This window comes from Capsicum annuum, chromosome 2, assembly GCF_002878395.1.
Source record: "Capsicum annuum cultivar UCD-10X-F1 chromosome 2, UCD10Xv1.1, whole genome shotgun sequence".
NCBI lineage: Eukaryota > Viridiplantae > Streptophyta > Magnoliopsida > Solanales > Solanaceae > Capsicum > Capsicum annuum.
The window spans coordinates 88746500-88770402 of record NC_061112.1 but is presented as its reverse complement, the minus strand read 5'-3'; the positions used below and the strand labels follow the sequence as shown (position 1 = coordinate 88770402).

The window sequence follows — 23903 nt, the reverse complement described above, 5'->3', positions numbered from 1 at the left end:
CACCTTATTTTCCTTTCCTGGAACCACAAAACCCTCAGGCTATTCTATGTAGATTTCTTTCTCTAATTCTCCGTTTAGGAATGTTGTTTTTACATCCATTTGATGGATTTCAAGACCATATACTGCCGCCAAGGCAATTAACATCCGAATTTACGTTATCCTCGTTACTGGAGAGTATGCATCAAAGTAATCAAGGCCTTCCTTTTGTTTGAAGCCTTTTACAACAAGTCTTGTCTTGTACTAATCGATAGTACTATCAACTTTTATTTTTCTTTTGAAGATCTATTTAGAACCTAAAGGTTTATTTCCTTGAGCAAGATCAACCAACTCCCACGTATAGTTGCTTAAGATTGAATCAATCTTACTATAGACTGCCTCTTTCCAAAAGGAAGAGTCTGAAGACGCCATCGCGTTCTTAAATGTTTGAGGCTCATTTTCTAAGAGAAATGTTATAAAATCCGATCCAAATAAAGTTGATGTTCTTTAACTTGTACTACATCTTGGATTCTCATCATTATGTACATTCTCACTTCATCTCGAGGTCATTTAGACCCTCCACTAGACTGTACATGTCTAGTTTTATACGGGTAAATATTTTTAAAGAATTTAGCATTATCTGATTCAATTATCGTATTTTCATTAATATCCAGATGTTCGGATTTATGAACTAAATATTGACATGCTTTACTACTTTTAGCATATCCTATGAATACGCAGTCCACCGTCCTAGGTCCTATCTTAACCCTTTTAGGCATAGGAGCGTGGACCTTTGTTAGACACCCCCACACTTTGAAAAATTTCAAGTTGGGTTTCCATCCTTTCTATTTTTCATAAGGAATTGATTGTGTCTTACTATGGGGAACTCTATTGAGTATTCGGTTGGCTGTAAGAATAACCTCTCCCCACAAGCTTTACGGTAAATCCAAACTTATAAGTACGATATTCATCATTTCCTTCAAAGTTAGGTTTTTACTTTCCACAATTCCATTAGATTGAGGTGAATATAGGGTCGTAGTTTGATGGACAATTTCATTCTCTACATATATCTCGGTGAAGGGAGATTCATATTTTCTGCCCCTATCACTTCTTATCATTTTTATCTTTTTCTCTAACTGATTTTCAACTTCAGTTTTGTATTGCCTAAATGCATCTATTACTTCATCCTTACTATTTAGCAAATAGAAATAACAATATCTCATGCAATCATCAATAAAAGTTATGAAATACTTTTTCCCACCACGTGATGGTGTTGACTTCATATCACAAATGTTCGTGTGTATTAAGTCTAAGGGATTGGAATTCCTTTCAATGGACTTATAAGGATGCTTTGCATACTTTGATTCCACACATGTTTGACACTTTAATTTATTGCACTCAAAGTTTGGCAAAACTTCTAAGTTAATCAGTTTTCATAATGTTTTGTAATTAACATTGCCTAAACGTTCATGCCACAAATTGTAAGACTAAAGCAAGTAAGAAGAATTTGAAATTTTATTGATTTCAACATTCATTACATTCATTTTGAATAGGCCCTCATTGAGGTAGCCTTTTCCTACATACACTTCTCCTTTACTAAGTACAATTTTTCCGAAAACAAATACACATTTGAATCTGTTTTTATCTGGAAGTAAAACTTAAATCAAGTTCTTCCGTAACTCCGGAATATACAAGACATTGTTAAGTGTTAACACTTTGTCAAAAGTCATCTTCAAGCACACTTTTCCTATTTTCTAAGGGAGTTTGCCATGTAGATCTTTTATTCTACTTGAGCCGGAGCAAATGTTGAAAACAACTCCTTGTTAGCATAAACATGGTGTGTGGCACTGGAATCCATCCACCATTCGCGAGGATTTCCCACCAAGTTTCATTCAGAAAGCATAGCACATAAACCATCCGTTTCTTTCTTAGACTCAGCCAGATTTTTTTTTTCCTTCTTTTTCCCTTTCTTCGGAGCACGGCAATCCTTAGACTTGTGGCCAATTTTGCCACAATTGAAGCACTTTCCCTTGAATTTCTTCTTGGGTTGATTGCTTTTATTTTCAGCTTTCTTTCGCTTTTTGGAGTTGTTTTGGTCATCTTCTACAATGTTAGCTCCACTCATTGCAGAATTGCCTCTTAACCTTCTTTCCACAGCCTTATTATCTTCTTCAATGCGTAGTTTTACAATCAGATCTTTGACTGACATCTCCTTGCATTTATGTTTCAAGTAGTTTTGAAGTCTTTCCACATTGGTGGTAGATTCTCTATTATTACTGCTACTTGAAATGCTTCATTCACAATCAAACCTATAATAAAGTTCATGTGAATACTAAGAACAAGTTTAAATTGTTCAACATAGGTATTTGTCAAAATCATACCTTCCGCTAGGAGATCATGGATGATTACTTGCAGTTCTTGCACTTGTGAAACAACAGAATTGTTGTTTATCATTTTGTACTCCAGGAATCTTGCAACAAAGAACTTTTTAGTTTGAGCATTCTCTATCTTATACTTCAGTTCTAGCGCTCCCCACAACTCTTTTGCAGTCTTGGTTCCGCTATACACATTGTAATGGTTTTCTTGGAGGCCATTCAAGATACAATTCCTGCAAAGGAAGTCTGAGTGTTTCCAAGCCTCCACAATCCTGAAGCGTTCTTTTTCAGAAGTTCCTTCAGGCACCTCCAAAGCTTTCTCAACCATGACCCTTTGAAGACATAGAGTGGTGAGGTAGAAGAATATTTTCTGCTGCCATCTCTTAAAGTCAATACCTGTGAAATTTATGGGTTTCTCCACTGGTGCCATTACCGATGGAGCATTCGTGTGACTTGATGTGGCAATACTAGTTTCCCCTACAGTCGTTGCAGTGTCTTGCACTTGACTTTCGCTAGTCATTTTCCTGTCACAACAAAACATTACCTTTAGTATAGAGAAATACTTATCACAAAGTTGCAGCAACTTTAAATACTTTTTGTTTCTAGTTTAACAATGAAGTTTTTATGACTTCCAATCGTCAACCGAGTGATCTTTAACTTGTGATGAAGATTTTATGTCTTCAAATCACTAGTTAAGTTCAAAAGGAGTAGAAAGCTTAAAGCTTTAATCTCCAAAAAACAAGCTATATAGATTCCGAAAGATTATTCCTTAAGATTGTTATTGACAACATTTTCAGGTATAAGAATATGTATATACATGCAACAATAACTTCAACACAAGTTCAAGTCTAAGACTAGAACACTTATGAGGTTCCTTAACACCTTCAACACAAGATTATAAATAATCTATCCAAGAAGTATGTTAACTTTTAGAAAAGAGATGAAACAAAATTTAAGGCCAAGTCCTGCGACTTCACGAAGTATCCTTAAGGAATAATTACCCTCACTATACCCGAGGTTATGGAATCTTCCTCCTAGGATAAAATGGCCTTCAATCCGAACAATAGTGGTACCTCAAATTATTGGATTCAACAAACTCACTCGACAAATTAATGATCACATAGAGTTGTTGTTAAGAATAAGAGAGTTTTTGCTGTCAAAATTGATACTAATACCTGAAGAATATATTAGGTATTTATATCCTTAAATGTGTCCTTTCAGAAAGGATGCATTGGTTCCACAGAAAGACACATTTTCAGTAGTAGTCACGTCCCTGCACCTAGTCTGTGCTAGACCCGCACCTGATCTGCAGCCGCAGGTGATGTTTGGTAAATCCCAGTAGCTTCTGTGCTACATCTACTCCCACAGGTCGTGTACCTACGCTGTTTCTGCGCCCGCAGGTCACCTTACAGTGCGAAATAGTATGCCTTTTCCCTCAAATGGTCACATTCCTCCGTGATGCATTGCATATGCATTTTTATGGCATCTGAAATGCGCCCCCACTTAGAGAAAAATTAATTCTATCATATTTTGGATTAAATTTTCACTTGTAAACAAGTTTTAAATAAATTTTATCTAAAAATTAGATCTCATCGATCATTTGACAAATCTAAATTTGAATCTGAATCCAAAGTCGAAGCTGAAGCCAAAGCCGAGCCGAGCCGAGCGAGTGACGACGATGAAGATGCAAGGCACCACTTTGTTCTTGCCTCACTATCCTTGGGGAGTTAGTGTTTCTCATTTAAAACACTTACAAGTTCTCTTCTTCCAACAATGTGGGAGAATTAGTAAACTTTTCTTTAAAAAGAGTAGACTTTTCAATTTGAGAGTACACTTTCTAAATTGGTGTCTCTCTTCCCTCCACCATTATTCCTCCATTTTTCATTCATATACACACCTTGAACCCAACATTAAGTTATGCAGAATTAGCTGTGTTGTATTTCTATGGCCTAACTTAGCTAGGCAAAAGTTAAGAGAGCTTTGTCTTGCTCGGTATGAGTTTGATAGGAATTAAGTTATGTATTTTACCATACTATATAACTTGTGAATTTTGAAACTGAATTTCTCCTCTTTCGACGTAAGTTCTGTAGGAACTAAGTTGTGCCTTTTTACACATCAATTGTGAGCTCTAAACTAAGCTTTTGCTTATGTAGGTGTAACTTCAGTAATAATTGTCATTAACTTGTTATGCCTTTTAAGTCATAACTCGTGTTTTATTATAATACGGAAATATAACTTATGCCAAGTGAAAATTATTTATTATTTTGGTTTCAAGGTATTTTTTGTCACTTATTTTTTATTTAATGTGTTGAAAGACAAAATTAAAGATTACTTCAAATAGTGCCATATAAAAATAACCCAAAAATAATAGGTGAGATTTGAATTGAATCATAGCTGTAATACCCCATGTGTTATTTTTTAATGAATGACTAATTGGTAATTTTAATCAATTATTAATAGTAATTAAGGAAATTAAATGAAGCAAGTCAAAAGCCTGACCTTTTCCCTTCTTTAGTTTCACATTAAAAACACTACAAATAAAATACTAGGGGTATTTGTTTTATCCCATTATTCTAGAGGAATCTCCAAGTAGCGTAGAAAAAAAAGAGTAAGAAAGAAAACAACAGAGAGTGTCTGAACAATGTTAGCACGCATCCTCATAAAGTAATAATGTACAAATTTTATTTGTAGTTATTTGGCATAGACATATTTGGTGATGCAACAGTAATATGGTGATGACATTAATTTGAGAATGGAAAGCCTGGACAAGCTGATGATTGTTAATATGATGATTTCATCATTAAGTAATGATTTAGGGATGGTTGAAGTTGAATGAGGGAGTATGTTTTTCCTTTTTGTGGGGATAAAACACGGAGTCCCTAATTTTTTTACTGATTTGGGTTAAGTTGGTAGGAGAAACATGTTATTTTCTTTCATATTTCATACTAGGCATCTTTTTTAACCCTATAATTCAAGTACTAGAATAAGCTTACTGACCAATTGCCTTGGTAGACCACTGTTGTGATGAATTTATTTTTTTAATTGTTTTTCTGTTGTGTTAATTTTTTTAAAAGAAAAGTAATAAAATTAGACGCTCCACATAAAGGGTTTTCATTATTTTAAACTCATTTTGATGTAGTTTGAGGTAATTTAGATTTACAGAAGCATAGTTTTGATATATTAGAAGGGGTGTTTGAATTGTAAGTTTGAGGTAAGTGAGACTTTAAACTTTGATGCTTGCTCTTCAAACCGCATTATAAAAATAGATATATATTTTTCTGCCTAGTTTATGTGTTGGAACAAGCATGCGGCTTGGTAGAATCGGTGGTATTAACTAGTTGTGGATATGTATTTGTGAACTTTAGTGAGAACTTCTTAGTGGTAATATGTGAAGAGATGTTGGGGAATTGAACATATTTTCTTTAGTATCGTTATAGTCTCTAAAGGTATACATAACTGTTGTAATATGTTAGGGGCATACTTATGCTGCCGTAATATGTTAGGGGCTTGTACATGCCACTGTAGAAGACTTTTGGGCATTATATATGTTGTCATGGACTTGTCGGGGTGATATACCGATCACCTTTACTATCGTTTATGACAAGTCATGAGAGTAGGATTAGTTAAGATACATAGTGGCTTTTTGAACTTTTATTTGGATCTTGTTGAGCATTTCCTTATAAGAGACATTGTGCACATATTATTTATGTATTTTGTTATGTCTTGTATTTTCTTACACTTGTTCAAGGGTTATGAAAGTAGAGACTTAATGATCTTACTGGGTTATATTTATATATATCTCACTCCTTACTTGAATGTCTGCAGATACGATTGCGGAAGGAGAGACTCATGGATAACGGTCTTTACGTGTGGATTCTATTGCTGAGGTAAGCCTTCGCATTATTCGTGGAGGCTCTCATCCAGCTTTAGTTATTTTTAAATTCTATTTCTTTTCATTGGGTTTGCATGCCTGATAGTCAAACTCATATAACTTTGTTTAGATGCTCCATGCTCTTAGTATGAGATTTGGGACTAGAGAGTTATTAACTAAGTATTGTTTTTTTCATAAACCATATTACAATAACTGGGTGGATAATTACTTTGCTTTTAATAATTTTTTCATGCATTTGGAGTTGCATATGTTTTTTTTCAGTGTTTATGGACATTGTGAATGTAAGGAAAATTGGTTCTTTCGATAAGTGGTGTTAGTGGGAGCCAGTGACTCCTAGAGGTTATTTTGAGATGTGGCAAAGTTGGTATCAGAGCCTAGGATTTAGATACCGGGTTATGGAGCAGTGTTTAGTTGATTCTTATTCATGGGTATTTAGACACTCATACTTATGAACTTGAGGCTACATAACATCTAGGAAGTTTTCCCTTTTCCATTCATTATTCGTGCGTTGAGTTGAATTAAGTCTAATCTTTAAATATTATTTTGCAGATGGTTAAGAGATGTTGTTCTTCTTTCACTAGTCGATCTAATGCACCTGTTGAGTATGGTGTTGGATAGGATTCTACTCGAGGTGGTGGTCGAGTTGGATCTCATCCAACTAGGCCTTAAACAAGGACACAAACTGGTGCTCACTTGGAGTTGGGAATAGGGACCAACCCCAAGTTGTTGCTTTTGAGCAAGTGTAGGATTCGGTTGATCGAAAGGATCCACCTGCTGTGTAAGGAACTATACCTACTGTTGTATTGCCTGCAGATGCAGTGGTATGATTGTTGATTGTACTTGAGGCATTGATTCCTAATCAGGGTCGAGTTTTAGCTCCTCAGGTTATTTCACAAATGCAAGAACAAGTTCCGTTGAATGTTGCAACTCCCCAGGCACCTCAACCATTTGATCATTCAGTTGCAGCTATGGGGCAACCTAAGGATCTTAGGAATTTCATGGATCTTAAGCAACCAGAGTTTGGTGCAATACCATCTTCTATTGAGCCTCACAATTTTATTGATGTTGTGAAAAGATACTGACTACTTTGGGATTGATGGAGACTCGTGGTGTCGAATTTACTACTTTTCTATTCTTAAGGTCTCTCCAGGCATGATGGACTTCCGTTTTGAGAGGAAGATAAGCAAGGCTACCACCGATCACTTGGTCAGAGTTTGTAGCCAGTTTATGGATAGATTTATTTCATTAAGCAAACAAGATGACATGAGATTCCAGTTTAATAACCTACGATAAGGATTTATGACAGTTATTGAGTATGAGTCCAAGTACTGAGTTTTCCAGGTATGTTCCATCTTTGGTTGCATACCAGAGGGAGAAAATAAGACAATTTATTGATGGACTTGAGGCTTGTTATCGTGGTACAGTGATATAAGATGTGCGTAATGGATCATATACTAATATGGTTAATACTGCTCTCCATTCTGAATCCTATTATGAGATGGAAAAGATTAATCGAGAAAATAAAAAGGCGCGTAACTCAGGTAGGTTTAGTGGTGCTCTGTCTGTAAGCATGAGTGGTTTAAATTTTGGTCAGTCTAGGAATGCACAGTCAGAGTCAGTAGGACAATCTTCAAAGAATATTTATCCAGCTAGATAGGGTCAGCAAGAGATGCAGGGAAAGAGTAGTGATTCTTTTTAGCCTGGACAATATCCAAAATATTTTAATTGTGACAGAAATCATAGTGAGTGTTGTTTTGGAGTTGGTGGTCCTTGTTATACTTGTGGTGAAAGAGGTCATATTGCTAAGTTTTGTCCTAAGAGAGATTTTAGTTCTTGTCAAGTTACTACATGGGTGAAGAGAGATGTTGCAGGTACTCGTGTTCACGTTTATTTAACAAGGATTGCTTCATAAGATGCTTGTGGACAAAATCAACAAGGTGATTAGGGTGTTCAGATAACAGGTGGACCACCAAGATTCTTTGCCCTGGCTAGACAAGACATGGAGGCATCTAATGTAGTGATCACTGGTATTATCACTATAAACTCTTATGAGGCATACTCTCTTATTGATTTTGGTTCTACGTATTCGTATGTATCCTAATCTTTTGCTTTATTCTTAGAAAGAAGGATTGAGACTCTTATTGAACCATATATTATTATGACCCCAATAGGGGAGACCTTATTAGTGGATAGAGTTTATAGAGATTATGTGATATCTGTTCAGGGTAAGAACACTATAGATGATCTATTTATGTTGCCAATGATTGATTTGATATGATTATGGGTATTGATTGGTTGGCATCATGTTACACTTTGGTTGATTGTTATGCTAAGCTTATACATTTTGATGTTCTTGGAGAACCACCTTTAGTGTGGAAAGGTATAACTCCTGTGACCCAAGGAAAGGTAATATCTTATGTAAAAGCCCACCAAATGATTAACCATGGTTGTTTGGGTTTTATTGCTACCGCTCATGATACTCGAGCAGAGAAACTTTCTATTAATAATGTCCCCATTGTTTGGGAGTTTATTGATGTGTTTCTAGATGATTTTCTCGGGCTACCTCCGATGAGAGAAATTGAGTTTAGCATTGATTTAGTGCCAGTGACTCAACTTATCTCTATTCCACCTTACCGCATGGATCCTACTTAGTTGAGAGAACTAAAAGTTCAAATTCAGGATTTACTTGATAAGGGATTCATCAGGCCTAGTGTGTCACCTTAGGGTACACCTGCGTTATTTGTAAAAGAAGGATGGCACGATGAGAATGTGCATCGACTATAGACAGTTAAATAAGGTAACAATCAAGAATAAGTATTCTTAGCCCCAAATTGATGATCCATTCGATCAGTTATGTGTTACTCACTTTTTTTTAATTAACTTGAGGTTGGGTTATCATTAGCTGAGAGTCAAGGCCGAAGATATCACTAAGACAGCTTTTTGGACCAGGTATGGACATTTTGAATTTTTAGTGATGTCTTTTTGACTGACTAATGCACCTGCAACATTTATGGACCTCATAAATAAGGTATTCAGGCCATACTTAGACCATTTTGTGATTGTGTTCATTGATGACATTTTGGTTTACCCTCGGAGTGAGGTAGAACACTGACAACACTTGAGAGTTGTGCTACAGATACTTAGAGAGTGGCAATTATACTAGTTTGAAACTAAAGCTACAAGTTAAATTCAAACAAATGATACGAAAAGATAAAATGAGGGTTTTTGATGATCAACAAATAATTGTTGGTCACTTTAGTTTCAGTGTTTGTAAATCAAGAGTTTATGAAATAACCACAATTATGTTCACTAGGGCTTCCGGTATATGACAAATGCTAAAAGTGGTTCAAGATTCTCACGGTGGGTAGGATAACAAACTATCTTTATCGATGTTATGCTTAAATGTCTCTCGACCTACTTAAGCATTTAATTTCCTAATCCTCTCGGACTTAGGGAATTTATATTTACTGCCCAGATTTTACCTCAAGTTAACCAACCTTGTTACAGCGCTGATTATTAAACGAATTATTTCCGAGTCCCTGTTGATAATTCACTTCCTACTATATTTGATTTCTTTCTCAAGAAAATCAAAGCAGGTGTGTCTACTATTTGAAACCAACAGACGTTAATTAAAACTTCAGAATTATCAAGAAATTCTACCACCTTTTGAATCTTAAATACTTAGCACCTCATCAAGACCTAACCCTAGATTCCATAACTCAGGTTAATGGAATTTAGCCACTCATGATGTAACGAACGAAATACATAGTTGATTTCATGATTTGAAAGATAAACTTATAGATATGAATATTAACTAGTGAATCGCAGATTATATTACAAAGGAAAAATCCCAAAATACTGATAATAGTCTCTCAAAAATAGTTGTGTTGTTAAAGTCAAGAAGTAAAGAGAGAAAATATCAAAATATGTTGTCCAAAACTCAAGGTGTCGACCTTGTGCGAGATAATAATAATAATGTCTAGAAAACCCTAAAACAAAGCTTTAAATAGTTTACCCTAAATAAGGAAACAAATTAATAAAAATCAAAAATCCTTCGGATTAGCCAACGACATTTGTGATAGCTTATCAGGAAGCTGACAACTTATCACAAATGTCGTCAGCTTCTTCTTCAGTTTTGGCTCTTCCTGCTTAAGGCTGATGACAAACTTGATAACCTATCAGCTACGTGACGGCCTATCATAAAATTTTGTCAAGGCTTTGCTTTAGTTTTCCTTGGCTGCCTTAGACTGACGACATTCTTGATAACTTATCAGACCCTTGACGGCTTATCACAAAATGTCATCGCAACTTCCTCTTTAAGCCAATTCTCTATCTACTGATGACGACCAACCTGATAGCTTATCACATGGCTGATGACTTATCACAAAATGTCGTCACAACTTTCAACTTATCTTCAGATTTCTTTAAATTTCAACTTCTTTTCTTCATTTCATGTTGGTTCTCTATCATATCAGCTTAAACTACAAAATCAAACATAAACTAATAAAAAATAACTAAAGTTGCTCAAGACCTTTCAATTATTTAGAGTTAAAAGCCTCAAATGTGTTAGCTTATGCTCACACATCAACACCCTCAACTTAAAACAATTGATTGTCCTCAAGAAACCAAAACATAACTAAGAGAATACAATGTACAATTTGGCAGCTAAATACTCATATTAGTTCAGAATAATTTCACTATCTCCAAGGTCAGTCAATTTAAAACTAACTTTTGATGTTTTAAAGAACAACCATGCAACTCATAAGCATCAAGATATGGCAAAAATTTGGAAATAACAATCATGCCATACCAAGATCACACTATCTGAACAAGTCAGTGACTTAGCAACATACCCAATGTGCCCTCACAACAAAGAAATCCCTTTTTCACTTATATCAGAATTCACATACATAAACATAGGGATAATCACAAGTGTCACTCTCAGAATGAAGTTCCAATCAGTATATGCCAAGTACCATAGGCTTGACCTTATTTTCATTACCCAGATCTTTAGATAGGTCAGCTAGGATCACTATAGGACTTCTCTTAGGCTTGTAATGTAGGCTAGGGGCTGGTATAATACTCGATGGCATTTAAAGTGACTAAGCCTCCTTGATACTACAATAGCTTTTTGGGGTTTCACTCATTAGCCTTTTCTGCTCTTCTCTTTTCTTGATCACAATTATTTAGGATGGGTGCAGTCTTTTCTCAATTACTTTTTTCTTTCACTCAACTTTTTATTCTTTTCTTTTACTCTACCTTTCTTTCTACTCATTTTACACCACGCACCCCTATGATAGCCATCTCAACTTAGGCCATTTTCCTAAGTTAAGGTGTACAGTATCCAAGGAGGACCAGGGCCAAAACAGGTTCATTATGATATAAATTGGTAAAGTGACAGGTTTCATAAAAAGAAATAGGCTAATTAGGCTCAGAGCAGGGATCAAGGGATATTCTACATACAGGGAAGGTTATTTAGGCTAAAACTGAGCTAATATCAAAACAGCCTATGATCCTTTCCTAACCCCTATCCTTTAACCAAGGTAAGACTAACTGGGCAAGTTCTAGATTTCAACATACAACGGGAACTGAGTAAGATCTCACACGCACTTGGTATACAAGTATATCACAAACTACTACTCAGTCAGTTCATGCAGCTATTTAGCAATGATTATTGCATCACTAAAACTAAGGCCATACAAAGATGCACAACGGTCATAATCAGATGCAATTCATACAGTTAAATACTCAGTCCATTGGAGAGGTGCTCAAAAATCACAAAAACATGTTAACTGCCTAAGGTACTTGTATTTATCCTAGTGAACTACAATATTTTACAACAAATCACAATACGCCTTAACATGCCGGCTCTACTAGGAACAAGACTTCGGGGAAAAGAGGCACGACAACAAAAATCCCAAAAGGACATCAACACTTACAAGTAGTCCCACCCTCAACTTATAATCATACATTGTCCCCAATGCATCAAAACAAAACAAGAGAGTTAGAAACATACCTGTGGCACTATGGGTGTAAAGATTTGATGTCAATCACATAATACGAATACAAGCAACAAAATACCTTGGGTTGCCTCCCAAAAAGTGCCTAATTTAGTGCCGTGGCACGACATTATTTAGTTATCCTTTATCCCTCCCCTTAGACGATTTGAATGGTCGATCCATCTTTTGATCTTTACTCCTTTTAGGTCCGTTGGGCAAAGGTGAGGGCATGATAAGGAATGTTCTATTACGCCACTTCGAAGACTTGAACCGCTTGCCCAATTTTGCATCAAACTTTCGTGTGAGCTCATTGGGAAGCAGTGTGGATCTTAAAAAGCCACTAAATGGACATCGATCTTTAGGCTTCTTAGATTTTACGATTGGGGTTGTGGTATACCCTTTTGGAAAAATAAACTCCAAAATGTAAAAAATTTCCGCCTTATTTTCAAAATTCATCATTTTCTTAAGTGATTCGACTTTCATCATATCCACCAGGCATAATGTTGAAAAGTGGTTAGAATGAGGACTAACTCTTACTTTCAGAGTAGTATCCCTGTTAGTATCTTTATCCCAAAATGGACTAGAGTCTTCACAAGGATTGTGCTTGATTTCTTCTTTTGCCTCTAGCACCATTTCCCCAATCTTGGCATCATCCCCCATGGTTGGTTCGGTTGGTTGGGAAATCTCCAAGGGTTGATCAACATCAAGCTCATCATCAGAATACGATTCTTTCTCCTCATATTCACACTTTTCGATTAGTCTAAATGATTCCACAGACAAGATATCATTTAAACATAATGTAGAAGAGTGCCTTAGATGATTGACCTTGATATCCATCTCCCCTATCCTTTCTCTTTCCTTGTTAAATGCCCTAATGTCTTGACGTATATCACATATGATATCATTCGTTGTGTCCATACGATCTAACATTAGTTGAAGCATATCTTCAATGCCACTCTTTTCTGTGCTTCGCTCTTCCTTTTCTTGACCAAAAAACCTATCAAAATCATAAGAAAAACTAAAATTTGGGTTAGCACAATGGGGGAGGGGGCATTTAGGAAATCAGTCGAATGTCCATCTTAACCACCACATACAGAACAATCATACTCCTTATAGGATGGAGATGGTGCACACATCTCTCTCTGGGGAGCATATCTACGTCTTGCCAAAAGTGAGGTCCATCATAATATGGACATGGATCATCTAGATAAGATTTTCAACCACCAAGATCATGTTCAATCCATGATGCCATAGTAGTAAGTAAACTAAAATAAAAATCTACCTAACACAAGAAATAAAAGTAAACTAAAAATAAATATTTACAAATTTAAATTCAAGCAAGTAGGCTAAAATTCCAAATAAACTCAATATGCCAAATTATTCTTCGGCAACAGTGCCATTTTTTATAACGCTCAACTTACACGTCAATTTAGTGTAAGACGGTTGTCGTTAATATATTTACCCAACTTTGGAGTCAGGGGCGAATCCATAGGGAACAATGTGAGTGGTGATTAAACTAGTTTGAAACTAAATCCACAAGTTAAATTCAAAAAAATGATACGAAAAGATAAAATAAGGGTTTTTGATGATCACCAAATAATTTTTGGTCACTTTAGTTTTAGTATTTGTAAATCAAGAGCTTATGAAATAACCAGAATTATGTTCACTAGGGCTTCCGGTACATAAAGCTGCTAAAAGTGGTTCAAGATACTCACGGTGGGTAGGATAATAAGCTATCTTTATCGATGTTATGCTTAAATGTCTCTCGACCTACTTGAGCGTTTAATTCCCTAATCCTCTCGGAGTTAGGGAATTTCTATTTACTGTCCAGATTTTACCTTAGGTTAACCAACCTTGTTACAATGCTGATTATTAAACGAAGTATTTCCGAGTCCTTGTTGATAATTCACTTCCTACTATATTTGATTTCTTTCTCAATAAAATCAAAGCAGGTGTGTCTACTATTTGCAACCAATAGACGTTAATTAAAACTTCAGAATTATCAAGAAATTCTACCACCTTTTGAATCTTAAATACTTAGCACCTCATCAAGACTTAATCCTAGATCCCATAACTCAGGTTAATGGAGATTACCCACTTATGATGTAATGAACGAAAAACATAATTGAATTCATGATTTGAAAGATAAACTTACAGAGATGAATAATAACTAGTGAATCACAGATTAGATCACAAAGGAAAAATCCCAAAATACTGATAATAATCTCTCAAAAATAGTTGTGTTGTTACAGTCAAGAATTAAAGAGAGAAAATATCAAAATATGTTGTCCAAAACTCAAGGTGTCGATCTTGTGTGGAATAATAATAATAATAATGTCTAGAAAACCCTAAAACAAAGCTTTAAATAGTTTACCCTAAATAAGGAAACAAATTAATAAAAATCATAAATCCTACGGATTAGCCAACGATATTTGTGATAGCTTATAAGGAAGCTGACGACTTATCACAAATGCCACCAGCTTCTTATTTAGTTTTGGCTCTTCCTGCTTAAGAATGATGACAAACTTAATAACCTATCAGCTACGTGATGGCCTATCATAAAATGTCGTTAAGGCTTTGCTTCAGGTCTCCTTGGCTGCCTTAGACTGACGACATTCTTGATAACTTATTAGACCCTTGACGGCTTATCACAAAATTTTATCACAACTTCCACTTTAGGCTAATTCTATATCTACTGATGACGACCAACCTGATAGCTTATCACAAGGTTGACGACTTATCACAAAATATCATCACAGCTTTCAAATTATCTTCAGATTTCTTTAAATTTCAACTTCTTTGCTTTATTTCATGTTGGTTCTCTATCATATCATCTTAACTACAAAATCAAACATAAACTAATAAAAAATAACTAAAGTTGCTCAAGACATTATAATTATTTAGAGTTAAAAGCCTCAAATATGTTAGCATATGCTCACACATTAAGTTAGCAGAAATTTACGAACGAGAGATAGTTCGGCTTCATGGTGTGACCATTTCAATCATATATGATCTAGGTGCACAGTTCACTGTTGAGTTTTGGAAATTATTTCAGAAGGCATTAGGTCGCAGGTTGAGTTAAGTATGACTTTTCATCTGCAAATCAATGGGCAGTCTGAGTGAGTTATTTAGATCTTGAAAGACATGCTTACAGCTTGTGCGGTTGATTTTGGTGGCCATTGGGATGACCATCGTCTTTGACAGAGTTTACTTATAATAATAGCTACTAGCCGAGCATTCAAATGGCACCATATGAGACTCTATATGGTCGCAAGTATTGTTTGCCAGTTGGCTGGTTTGAGTCTGACGAAGCACGATTATTAGGGCTAGATCTAGTTCAACATGTATTAGAGAAGGTTACGGTTATATAAGATCGACTTAAGATGTCACAAAGAAGGCAGAAGTCCTATGCAGATAAGAGGGTTCGTGATTTAGAGTTTGCAAAGGGGGAAAAAGTTTTTTAAAAAGTTTTTCCCATGAAAGGACTTATGAGATTTGGCTGGAAAGGTAAGCTGAGTCCTAGATATATTAGTCCTTATGAGATCTTGGACCGAATTGGAATGGTGGCATATAGGCTTGCTTTACCTCTGAGATTGTCCTCAGTTCATCTTATATTTTATGTGCCAATGCTTAGACAATGTGTTCATGATGATATTCATAAGATTCATCTAGAGAATGTAGATCTTGATGAGGATCTGACTTATCAGGAAAGCCCGATAGCTATTCTTGATAAGCATGTATGATAGTTAAGATAAAAAAAGATAACTTCATTCAAAGTATTATGGCGTAATCATCCAATTGAGGAAGCTACTTGGGAGTCCGAAGGGGAGATCCGAGTTAGATATCCTCACTTATTTGACACTTCAGGTATGGTTCTAGACCCGTTCGAGGAAGAACATTATTTTAAGTGGTGGAGAATGTAATAGCCCCACATATTATTTTTTAATGAAGGGATAATTGGTAATTTTAACCAATTATTAATAGTAATTAAGAAAATTAAAGGGAGTAAGTCAAAAGCCTGACCTTTTCCCTTCTTTAGTTTCACGTTAAAAACACTACAAATATAACATTAGGGCTACTTGTTTGATCCCATTATTATAGAGGAAGCTCCAAGCTTCGTAGAAAAAAAGAGAAAGAAAGAAAACAATAGAGTATCTGAACAATGTTAGTAGGCATCCTCGTAAAGCAATAAGGTACGAATTTTATTTGTAGTTCCTTGGCATAGACGTATTTCGTGATGCGACAGTAATGTGGTGATGACATTAACTTGAGAATGAAATCGTGGACAAGCTGATAATTGTTAATATGATAATTTAATCATTAAGTAATGATTTGGGGATGATTGAAGTTGAATGAGGGAAAATGTTTTTCCTTTTCGTGGGGACAGAACACGACCTCCCTAATTTGTTTACTGATTTGGATGAAGTTGGTAGGAGGAACATGTTATTTTCTTTCATATTTCATACTAGACATTTTTTTACCCTATAATTCGTTTACTAGAATAAGCTTACTGATCAATTGCCTTGGTAGACCATTGTTGTGATAAATTTATTTCTCTAATTGCTCTTCTGTTGTGTTATTTTTTTAAAAGAAAAGTAATAAAATTAAACGCACCACATAAAGGGTTTTCATTATTTTAAACTCATTTTGGTGTAGTTTGAGGTGATTTGGATTTGCGGAAGCATAGTTTTGATATATTAGAAGGGGTGCTTATATTGTGAGTTTGAGGTAAGTAAGACTTTAAACATTGATGCTTACTTTCAAACTGCTTTATAAAAATATATATATATTTTTCTACCTACTCCATGTGCTGGAACAAGGGTGCGACTTGGTAAAGTTGACAGTATTGACTAGTTGTGGATATGTATTTGTGAAGTTTAGTGAGAACTGCTTAGGGGTAATATGTGAGGTGATATATGTTGGGGTTTTGAACATATTTTCTTCGCTGCCGTTATAGTCTAGGGGCATACTTATGCTGTCGTAATTTATTAAGGGCTTGTACATGCTGTCGTAAAAGACTTTTGGGTCATTATATATGTTGTCACGAATTTATCGGGGTGCTAGGCCGATCACTTTTACTGCAGTTTATGACAAACCATGAGAGTTGGTTTAGTTGAGATACAGAGTGACATTTTGAACTTCCGTTTGAATCTTGTTGAGAATTTCCTTCTAAGAGACATTGTGTGCGTATTATTTATGTACTTTGTTCTGCCTTGTATTTTCTAACACTTGTTCTAGTGGTATTAAAGTAGCGAGTTGAGGATCTTACTGGGTTATATTTTTATATAACTCACTCCTTACGTGTATATCTGCAGATATGGTTGCAGAGAGAGAGACTCATGGCTGACGGTCTTTACGTGTGAATTCTGTTGCTGAGGTGAGCCTTCGCATTGTTCGTGGAGGTTATCATCCAACTTTAGTTAGTTTTAGATTATATTTCTTTTCGTTGGGTTTGCATGCTTGAAAGTCAAACTCATATAACTTTGTTTAGATGCTCCATGATCTTAGTTTGGGATTTGGGGCTAGAGAGTTATCAACTAAGTATTGTTGTTTTCATAAATCGTATTACGATAACTAGGTGGATAATTACTTTGCGTTTAATAATTATTTCATGCATATATTTTTATCTCAGTGTTTATGGACATTGTGAATGTAAGGAAAATTGATTATTCCAGCAAGTGGTGTTAGCGAAAGCTAGTCACGCCTAGGGATTATTTTAGGATGTGACAATAGCCTAATAGTTGGAGTCTATTACATAAATGCTCATTGTTTACTACTCCCTCCGGTTAAAAAAGAATGATATAGTTTTCTTTTTAATCCGTTTAAAAAAGAATGACCCCTTTCTTTTTTTGGCAATACTTTAATTTCAACTTTTCACGTGGCATGTTTAGGACCACAAGATTAAAGGGTATTTTGGTACATTTGACACAACTTTAATTTAAGGCCAGAAGATTCAATTTTTTTTTATTTTCTTAAATTTTGTGCTAAGTCAAAGTAAGTCATTCTTTTTAAAACGGAAGAAGTATCCTTCTTAACCTAAATAAAGAATAATGGATATGGACTAACTAGGGTCCAGCTAGAATCTGTTTGACGGAGCTGTTCTGGTTTTGTTAAGTATATCACTAAAGGAAAAAAAATCACTTTGGTGCACTAAGCTTCCACTTTGTACATATTCTGGGATAATCGGACCACAAGGTCTATTTTACTACATGTCTCCATATATCATAAACGGAAAATAATTTGTTCAGAGGTGTACTATAAACCAATTCCTTCAGAAATTTATAATTAATTTCGGGTTAAGTTTATGAACTTTGCTAGACAAAATATTCCTAATTCAGGGAGATGGTTTATTACCAAACTGGCAAACTCTAAAAAGCTGTTTGGGGACAGTGGAAAATATATTTCATGAAAAGTACTGTCATACCTCTTTTATGCAAATTTCATCCATCTAGGCTCCCACAACCAGAATTTGTATCACTCCATTTTTGTGAAATTTCCTTCTCTCTCCCTTGGGCTCTTCATTTAAGTAAAAGATTTTGATTGGAAGGAAGAAAACGTTGTGACAGAACAAATCCTGAAAATTTGGCTTTCCTGGTACAAGCAGTAAAATCTTTTGTAAAGGGATTCTCTTTGACATGGCCTATCTATAATTGTGGTTATCAAGGCCAAAAGTCACGATCAAGATGGTTGTACAATTTGCTCCCAGGTTGCAATGTTTGATTGTGTAAATTAAGTCTACCTTAATTATGGCAAATGAGTATTTGATTCGCTGGCCGTGGATGGCTGTTAAAAGATAGTACTCCATAATGCTCTGATGTACTCCTCCATTCCATTATTTTATTATAGTTTGTTTCATCGTAAAGTTTAAGATAGAAAGAGCATTATTAAATTCGTGGTCTAAAATATGTTATAACAATGCACTTATAAGATTTTTGACATTTGTGAATTCTTAAATATGTCATAATATTTATATAGCTATAATACAAAGAATTCTCAGAAAAAAGAAATATAAGTGTATCTTTTTTTCTTTGAAAGGACTAATAAATTGCATCATTTCTATTGGTGTGTTTTCAGGAAAATGCTTTATTTACCATTCAACACCTCTTCACTCCACAAATGCTGAAAGTTCAAATTTCACACAATATGCTGATACCAGGACGCATGCAATTCGTTACAATACTAAATCACTCTGTTCTTTAGGCAAATTATGGATGACATAATTTCTATGGGTCCCAGAAACCCCATAGGAAAAGGTAGAACGGAAAGCTATCCCGAGTTTAACAAAGAGTGCATATCAAGAACAAATCTTACCAACAAACTAGACGAATTAGATAGAAATCCATATACTAGCCATGAAGGACAAACACCTAGGCTGAATTAGGAATAAGCAGCATTGAAGTAAAATGTACATAAACTACTGAGCTATGAAAGAAACTGTTCTAGTTTCATCTTTACCCTCCGAAAATAACAGCAAAAACGATTGCAAGTGTTATATGGTAAAAGAAGAGGCCTCGTATAGAAGAGATTGCACAAGCTTCCTCCCCAATTTCCTCATCCATTTAAAACATCTTCAATCCTCCTCCTCCTCCTCTTCATCATCAACCTTGGACATTGAATTGTAAGATTCCTCTTGATTAGAAGCTCCAGCAGCTACTCGTTTGTTATAAGCAGCGTTGCTCTTATGGTATTCCTCCATCCTTCTCTTTGCCTCTGCCATATAAGGACCTTTTTCAGCAGCAGACAATTTCTTCCACTTCTCTGCACCAGCTCTATTGACAGCAGTCTCAAATTTATTTTTTGGATTATCCTTCATGAACTGCTTCCTAAAGTCCTCCTTGAAAATTAAGAAAGAACTTGCAGGCTTCTTCAGTTTTTAGGATCCCTGGCAGACCTCCGTTCTCGCTTAATGTAGATAGACCTTGCAGGCATCTTAGGTTTCTCAGGATCCTTGGCAGCCTTTTTCGCTTCTTTAGTCTCGAGAACTTTCTTCCTCACATCGAGCATGCTAGCAGCTTTTGTGTCGGATTTACCTCCTATCATGATGAAACCTCCAGGGTTGAGAAAATGAATGAAATGGAGGGGAGACAAAGTGATTGTGGGCTGAAAGGGAAGGGATAAGGGTTTCAGGGAGGCACTCAAAGGCAGTCTCATACTTATAGTCACGATGATATACAAGTCAGTAACTACACTTGTGCAGAACTAGAAGACGTAATACAAGTACAAGAGCTATTTGGAATCTATCCCAATTAGTCGGTATGACTTAATATGCATTATTTCTGTTTCATTGTTTCTCATCGATCTTGAGCATCCATAGATAAACTGAAAACAATTAAACATACCAAACATTAAAAGGGTCGATGTTACCCGGACAAATTAATTAAGGATCACAAAAAAGTTTTAAAACTAAAAAAGAGTGACACAATATTGAGTAGAGGTGACAATTTTAAGATTAGTGTTAATGATACTAATATTAAAACCCTCAAATTTTATTATTTACATAAAGATTCCTACCCCATATTTTCACAAAGATCCCTACACCATCACCACCACTCCTCCTCCACACCCTTTTTGTTGCCGCCCACAGCCGCCACCTCCTCTTCCTCCACTATCACTACCATTGCCACCTCTTTCAGATTCACCATTATTTTCTCTCTCTACATAACTATTGCCTATTTTTATTCTTTCTCCTTTACCACCGTCGCTATCAACACCACAACAAATGTCATCTTCTCATTCGGCATCATCACCAACACCACCACCTCCATTTTTACAATAAATATCACTTTTTCGTGGGCTCCTCCTCCAATCAGATCTTCTTCAGAAATTAAGTAAGTATCGAAGTTGCTGCAGCAATAGTCGAAGTTGCTACAGCAACTTCGATAATTACTACAGCAACTTCGATAATTGTTGTAACACAACAACTAATAGTAGTTGTTGCAGCAAAATTACCGTAGTTACTGAAACAACCCTCGTAGTTGCTGAAGCAACTCTCCTAGTTGTTGAATTTGCTAAATTATTTCTTCATTCATTTTTGAAAGAAATCAAAAAATTTCTTTTCAAACTCTTCAATTTTTTTTTTTTTAAAAGAATAGTTCATAAAAATTAAAAAAGAAAGAACGAAATGAAAAGAGAAAGAAAAAGAAAGAAGAAAATATGGAAGAAAAGAAAAATCCATAGAGAGAGGAAAAAAAATAAGAAGAAGATAGGGAGAAAGAAAAAGAAGAAAAATTGAAAGATAAGAAAATGGGAAACTCTAAAATTTGAAATTTGGAATTGGAGGATATTTTAACAAATTAAAAAGTTTTTAAAAATTAAATTTTACACCCCAATTAATTTAATCACAATTTAAATGAAGCTTTGACCCTAGCTGGTCAAAATTGTTGCCTTTTCTAATTTAAATTTTTTTTTTTTTTTTTTTGTCACCTCCAACTTAATTTTCTCATGTTACCTGGATGTGAATAGCATGAATTTCCCCCATTTTTGGAGCTAGAGGATGGATCAACGTTTTCTTCCTCAGAGTCTGATAATTCTATTACCTCCATAAAGACTTTCTTCCCTTCTTTAGTCTCGGGAACTTTCTTTTTCACACCGCGAGCATGTTATCAGCTTTGGCGTCGTTACATCCTTTCATGATGAAACATTCAGGGTCGAGAAAATTAACCAGAGTGAGACAAAGAAAGAGATATATTCCCTAATTTAGTTGTCGCTGAAGGTGAGGTCAGAAATTACTTAGAAGATGTGATGATATACGAATCTTTAACTAGGCTAAAAGAGTGGTTTGCGTTACCTTAATAGCAAATACAAGAAATCAACAGCATTTAGCTAGGACTTAACCCTAAGTATTCAGTATGATCTATATGCACTCATTTGTTTTTTCATTGTGTCTGCCGTTGATTCTGGTGCATACACAGATAAACTGAAAACAATTAAGTATACCAAATGTATTTCTCCCATATCTTCTTCAGATGATAGAATTACTGGCTCAGTTTTTACTTTCATTCACATTCTTACTCAGGAGATTTGGCATCAGATTTACCTACTCTCATGATGAAACCAGACTCAGACAAACATCATGCAGTTATTAAGAAAAGAAAGGGCAGCCCGACACACTAAAGCTCCCCGGGACGGACTACAAGGTTTATTGTACATAGCCTTACAATAACTAGGACAAAAGGGTTGTTTTAATTTATTCAGAAATGACAAAATTCAACAAAATAATAGGACTGTAACTAGGCTATAATAGTGCTTAAGGTTGTTCAAATATGACATAATTTCAACAAATAATAGCGACTTTAACTAGGCTAAAATAGTCCAAAACGTAGTACTTTCTTTCAAAGCTTGCACACAAATACGCAACCAAAAGAAACCAAGTGCATAAAGAGATCAGCACTACACATACCTAAAGACTCTATTGACTCTGTTTTAACTTTCTTCGATATTCTTGAAGGTCCGATTTGAATGTTCTCTTCGTCAGAACTGCTGAGTTCCTCAAAATGTCTAACGTTGGTAACAGATTTCTTGGAGTAAGGCAGGACATAGAAGGTCGACTTTTCAACGAGAAAGAAGATCAACATGTCTCCTAGCTCCAACTTGTGATGCATCACAAACCGTGACCAGCCTTCTTCACATATGAAGTAATGAGAAGTCTCCTTCACTAACTTCACTTCCCAAGAAAACCCTTCATCAGTTTTCACTAGGCATGTCTTTGCCAACATTTTCTTGTGTTCTTTGACAAAAGCAGCAGGCATTCGCTAACAATTTTAGGGAAACTCATGAGTCAGAAAGAAAACAAAGCAAGAATAAAAAGATGTCAACTTTTGGTTTTAAAAAAAAGTACCTAACTTACAAGTTTATCCATAAAGCCTTGTTGAAGTAGGTTGGAGAAAGATGGATGATTGTTATTTGGATCCACTACCATATTGAAAATTAAGATAGCAGGAAGAAGAGAAGACAACAGTTGGTGGTGAAGTAGTATACTACTACTCTGTTGTTGTTTGTGCTAATCTCACACTACACACAATAGTTGTGTGAGGAGTGTTTCTACCTAACTATCAATTTGTTACTGTAGGGCGTCTTACTCTTTCACAATTTTGTTTTTATACCTAGTGGCATTTTCTCACTTTTTATTATAACTCTTCCTCCTACTCTTTTTAACATTTTTTTTTTCACCCGGTGGTGGTATTCACATTAGAATTCCGACTGCTCCGACTAATTCGGATAGCGCATCGTAAGGTCCATTTGGGTAAATCTTCCTCCTACTCTTTTTAACTTTTTTTTTTTTTGGTTTTCCACCCAGTGTCCGGTATCACATTGGAGCCCGACTAATTCGAATTACACACTGCAAGATCCATTCTGGGGGTGGCACTCCTAACATGATTTTATCCATGCCGAAGTCTCGAACCTGAAACCTTTGATTAAGGATGGGATAGTCTCACTACTACACCACAATCCATGGTGGTGATTTTCTTTTCTATTCTTTCACCAGAACATCCCAAGTTCCTAACCTTCTCACTTATTTTTCTTCAGGCTATTATTCTTTTCATTTTTACTCTAAAAAAATTCAAACTTTTTTTAAAAAATACATGACCAAACACAACTTTAAGTTCTGAAAATTACTACTTCAAGAACTCAACTTTGAAGTTTCAAATTTCAGCCTCAAAA

General features: G+C 35.4%; 1 protein-coding gene across 2 annotated transcripts; it reads right to left on the bottom strand.

The window, feature by feature from the left end:
• Positions 1 to 19595: 19595 nt before the first annotated feature.
• Positions 19596 to 23332, bottom strand: LOC107860986 (B3 domain-containing protein At5g18090-like). Of its 2 annotated transcripts, none has more exons than XM_047406402.1 (3): positions 23080 to 23332; positions 22642 to 22993; positions 19596 to 20275 (listed from the first exon to the last, which is right to left on the bottom strand). In XM_047406402.1, the coding sequence occupies exons 2-3, from the start codon at positions 22988 to 22990 to the stop codon at positions 20109 to 20111; spliced, it is 516 nt and encodes a 171-aa protein (XP_047262358.1). In that variant the 5' UTR covers positions 22991 to 22993; positions 23080 to 23332; the 3' UTR covers positions 19596 to 20108. The 2 variants fall into 2 exon arrangements, with proteins under 2 accessions (XP_047262358.1, XP_016561890.2); XM_016706404.2 differs by having other exon boundaries at positions 23089 to 23332.
• Between the last annotated feature and the right edge of the window lie 571 nt (positions 23333 to 23903).